The sequence below is a fragment of the Nelumbo lutea genome, chromosome 3 (assembly GCF_056320005.1).
Source record: "Nelumbo lutea isolate HS-2025 chromosome 3, American lotus-T2T, whole genome shotgun sequence".
NCBI classification, from domain to species: domain Eukaryota; kingdom Viridiplantae; phylum Streptophyta; class Magnoliopsida; order Proteales; family Nelumbonaceae; genus Nelumbo; species Nelumbo lutea.
The window spans coordinates 17354244-17359467 of NC_142686.1; the positions used below are offsets into that span (position 1 = coordinate 17354244).

General features: G+C 39.2%; 1 protein-coding gene across 3 annotated transcripts; it reads left to right on the top strand.

Annotated features, from left to right (window-relative positions):
- Nucleotides 1–464: 464 nt before the first annotated feature.
- On the top strand, nt 465–4858 carry LOC148863263 (uncharacterized). Of its 3 annotated transcripts, XM_088978552.1 has the most exons (3): nt 465–778; nt 853–1078; nt 2830–4858. In XM_088978552.1, exon 3 carries the CDS (start codon nt 2857–2859, stop codon nt 4459–4461), a length of 1605 nt encoding a protein of 534 aa, XP_088834678.1. In that variant the 5' UTR covers nt 465–778; nt 853–1078; nt 2830–2856; the 3' UTR covers nt 4462–4858. The 3 variants fall into 3 exon arrangements, with proteins under 3 accessions (XP_088834678.1, XP_088834677.1, XP_088834679.1); XM_088978551.1 differs by lacking the exons at nt 465–778; nt 853–1078 and adding an exon at nt 1091–1220; XM_088978553.1 differs by lacking the exons at nt 465–778; nt 853–1078 and adding an exon at nt 1229–1414.
- The last annotated feature ends 366 nt before the right edge of the window (nt 4859–5224 follow it).

Sequence of the window (5224 nt, forward strand, 5' to 3'; positions counted from 1 at the left end):
TAGATTGTTATGATTTAAAGTACGAGTACTAAATTAGCACTCCACCTAAAGTTCAGAGTACCTATAGGAAATTTTCCCTATTAATTATATCATATATAAATATTTTGATGATTTTTACTCTAATTAATCAATGCTATTCAATATCCAAACGCAACCTGAATCCAAATCTGAATTTAATTGGATATAAATGTGACAAATTAAATTTGATTTTGATTTGAATCTGAATATAAACAAATCAAACTTGGATCACCCTCTATCCGATTTGACCCGATCCCTTCGTAGCCTTAGGTTCTTTAACCTCCCAAAATTACCATTGAGTAGGATGAGAAGAAAAATCCAAAAAGATTCATCATCCACCAAATATAGAGGAAGACCAATTGGAATCTGTTTCTCACATAGCGTGTCTAACACCGACCTTACAGCCACATCACTTTTTTTGTTGGAATTATCTTTCATGAATAATCAATACAATGTTCCCAATGTATGGCCAGGACATGCTGTGAGGTGCACGCTCTGTGACTACGTGAGGAGCAGATCGGACTCAAGGAAGACATAGTGCTGATGTGATTTGGATTTTTGAAACGGGTTAGGGTCAACGAACCCAAACCCAAATTTCTACTCAGCATTCGGATTAAGAAGACCCGAACCCAGATACTTGTATGGTGTACCGGCTACGCGTATCGCACGAACAAATCCAAATCCAAATCCAAATGAGATGTCGGGGGCTCTGGCCTCTGGAGGGAAGTTCTGAACAAAACCTGGCGGCATTCCATTCCGAGTCTCTCTCTCTCCTGCTCTGTTTCCCTTTTAATCTTTTACCAAAATGACCAAACTGCCCTTACTGTTAGACAGATGAAAAACTGAAAAAGAGGAGCGGGCAGGAGTCGAAGGAGATTTGATTTCGTTTTCATACTCCGTCAATCTTAAGGTCGGTGTCCGCTAGATCCACACGGTTAACAACAGTCTTGTTTCGCCAAGAAACGAAAACCTCAAAAAAAAAGAAAAAAAAAAGAAAAGAAAATCCACCAACATTAGCTTCGATCGCTAAGATTTGGAGCTCGATCAGCTTTAGTTGTTGGTAAGTCACAATTCTCGTAGTTTCTGTAAGATCTTCCTCGATTCTTCTCACCCTCGAGGTGCAATTCATCTGGTTTCTGTTGCCTTGATGGTCCAACTTTATGTTTTTTCATTAAATTTTATTGGCTTGTTCTGTTCCCGAGGTATTTCGAATAATTTATCGGTTTATATGGATTTTAAGGAGCTGGGTCCTTCTATAACTGTTTCTTTCCTTTTTCATTTCTTATGTCTTGGGTTCGCTCAGTTTTGTTCTTGCAAGCTATATATTGTTCTTCCTTATTTTAGGGTTCAACGAGAGTTGGGAGATTGCCCATCATAATATCTTCGATCGCTTAAGGTTTTTTTTCCCTCTCTCGTCAAAAAGAGAAGAAAATAAATAAGGTTTTTAGGGTCTGGTGATGATTGTTTATTGCACTGAGTTTTGTTCTTTCCAAGAATTTCGTCTCAATGGATGTGTTCATATCTGTATGAATTTGCGTTATGTGTTGATGAGTTATTGTTTGAGGTTAAGCTACTTTACATTTTACTTATTGTGAATAGCTTGACCTTTTTTTTCCTACCTTCTCCTTGACATTCTTGTTTTGGTTCATTTTTCTTTTATCATTTGGGGGGATTAGCTTTGTTGATTGTATGTAATTGGCACTCTTCTGTTTAATTTTATTCAGTTAAAGGATGATTCTATGCAATTTGGGGTGTCTTATAGTTCAGCAAAATAGAACCTTTGAGGTGCAGACTTATAGCCTTATAGTCACAAAAAATACAACTTAATCATACAATATTTACCCCACAAAAAGGAAGAATGTGAAGACATTATCAGGTAATTTTTTTTTCTATATTAACGGATCCTGAAACACATACATGTATATGCGCCTACTTAATACATGTATGTCGTGTCCAATTCCAATTTAGCAGGTTTTCTGTGTCTGACACTACATTGCTAGACTAAAACATGCCACTTGTATCCATGTCTACAGATCATAGCTTTAAATAGAATGAAATTGAGGAATACGACTTGCAGTGCCAACCTATAAACATGGGAAAGGATTTATTTGTCAACACCAAAAACTAGATGAAAAGTGATCGTAACCATTTTGGAACTGATCAGAGTTTTGATTTTTGACCTATCAAGTAAATCAAAGGATCTTTGACCTGTTCTGCTGTCAGGAGAAAGATGTCAGATATATTCTGTGTATATTTCTTCTGTTCCTATTTTATGTAGATATCAAGAAGCAGAACCTTCACTGCCAGCATTGAAGCCTGATTTTTTTAGGGTCTTCATGTAAATAGAAACTAAATAGCCGACCCCATATAGTTTGGACGGCTTATGGTTCAAATAAGTTTGATTGATTTATACAAAAGTCTACTGAATTTTATTTTCTTTTATTATTGTGTGCTGTGTTCATTTGTTTGTGCAAGAACAATTGGAGGATGGAGGGGAATGTGGAGCAAATATGGAGCGGGTGAGGGAAGTCAATGATTGACACTGATCAAAGTTTGTGAAGCCTATATTGAATAATTTGTTTGACGAACTGCTGTATTATAAAACTTTTCCAGGGAAAGGGTGGATTAGTTTTTCATTTGCTCATACATTTATGTAAATGGCACCTGATAATACTGCACAGAGTATATTACATTGTGAAATTCTCTTTACTGTGTTTGTATTATTTTGGTGAACTTTCTGTTCTGTTTCCTGTATTATTTTTGTGATTGTTTTGTTATATATTACTCATATTATATCTCTATCATGTATAGGAAACTTGATTCTTTTATGACCCTACCATGATATCTACGTCAAACACATCTGCAATGGTGTTGTCTTCTGAATCTTTGGACGTCAACGGAGTTCAGACTTTAAATGTAAGCCTCCACCGAAGCAGGACCTCTTCACAGGGTTCAATTGCCATCCTCTGGGACATTGAAAACTGCCCTGTCCCAAGTGATGTCCGTCCTGAAGATGTAGCTGGAAACATACGAATGGCGTTGCGTGTCCACCCTGTTCTTGAAGGAGCTGTTACAATGTTCTCTGCTTATGGAGATTTCAATGCATTCCCCAGGCGGCTTAGAGAGGGCTGTCAGAGAACTGGAGTGAAACTCATAGATGTTCCAAATGGAAGAAAAGATGCTGCTGACAAGGCTATCCTGATTGACATGTTTCTCTTTGCCCTTGACAACCCTCCACCATCTTCAATCATGCTTATCTCAGGAGATGTAGATTTTGCTCCTGCATTGCACATCCTGGGCCAACGTGGATATACCATTATCCTTGTTATTCCTGCTGGAGTGGGTGTCTCATCTGCCCTTAGTAATGCTGGAAGGTTTGTCTGGGACTGGCCTAGTGTGGCCCGTGGAGAAGGATTCGTGCCCCCTAAGGGTCTAATGTCTCGTATACAGGCTGACATTTCTGGATATCTTATGGGCTGCCATTTTGGTGACAATGCAGATGACCAAATTGATGAAGAAGCTATTGTGTACAAAGGGATCTCACAAAGTGGATCAACTGTGTGGTCCAACGCTAACCAGTTCTACCGTTTTAATTCTGGGGACTTTTCAAGGACCTCACATTCTTTATCTGAATATAACAGTAATTTAATTGGCATGCCCTCCTTCCCCACATCAAGGTCCCAGAGTTTCCCTTGTGGTTTGAACAGTGTTTCTGCAGGACCCATTGGTGGTGACCAGAATGAAACACATGAACCAACTTTTTGGGTCCAACCTGGAGATCTGAATGGCCTAAAGGGCCAGTTGGTAAAGCTGCTTGAACTGTCAGGTGGGAGCCTACCACTTGTCCGTGTTCCTGCAGAATACCATAAGATTTTTGGACGGCCATTGTATGTGGCAGAGTATGGGGCTTTTAAGCTTGTGAATCTTCTCAAGAAGATGGCAGATACAATGACTGTGGAGGGCAAGGGCCACAGGAAGTATGTCTACCTCAACAACCCCATTGATCGAGCAGGAAAATTGGGCCCCAATTCATCATCATGTCTAGAAAGGAAGGATAAGAAGAGGAAGGGACCTCAGGAGGAGAATAATCCAGATATTAGTGTGAATGCTGTTGTAGGGTGCTCTTCAGATGAGCTTTCAGATGATGAAAAGTTGGAACACGAGGAGAGGAGTGGAAAGACTGTCCTCTGGGTGGACCCAGAAATTGACAAACATCTTGAACAATTTAAGCAGGAACTACAGGAGCTTCTTGTGAGCTACTCATGTCGTATCTTCCTAGGTTGTTTTGAAGAAATATATCGCCAAAGGTACAAGAAATCATTGGATTACATGAGCTTGGGTGTGGACAAGCTGGAGGAGCTGATTGACAAGGTAAAAGATATTGTGGTTTTGCATGAAGAACCAACCAGCAAGAGGAAGTTCCTGGTTGCGGTGGGTGGCTAGAAACCGGAAAAGTGCCATAATACTTGCCATATTAACTTATATAAAATCAGATGATTGAGGTATGCTTTCATACGTACCCGACTTCTTTTCTTCTTTATGGAAGTGGGCACTGGGCATTTGTTTCTTCTCTTCATTCGTAAAACAAGAAATCTGGAGCCTGTTTTCAGGGTATCTTATATGACATGCTTGCAACAATGGCGCGCTTCCTCAAGATGCACGGGGGAGTTACTGTAACTGATCAACAGCTAATATGAGATTGTAAATTTTAACTTGCATTGTAGTCCATCCAAATTATTGTGAACTTGATGTGCCATAAAGGTGTTGTATGTGACAATTACATGTGTTGATTACTTAATGATAAGTGGCATTGGGGACCCACCCTTTTTTATGGGCTCCACCTCGGGTATTTGTTTGTTGCAAATCAACATTGATGCCTTTCTTTTAATTTACCATGATATTTTGATTGTTCATGAATATGTGAAAAGGTTCAACCTTCTTTGAACCTGACTCTAAGCTGATCAGGTCCCTGACTGTACATTTATACAATTGTTTTCTATAGAAACAGGGAGGGCTTAAGCATAGAGACATCTCAGAAGCTTCAATGTCATTGTAGGTTTTCAAGATTGCTATTCAATCTTGATCAGTAAGAGATTTTAGGTTCAATGAGAAGAGAAAGTGAAGAAGATGTAGAAGAAAGAATGATGGAAGAGCAATAGAACACAGATTTTGAGGAGAAGAACAGAATGTCAATCATTCTGCCGCC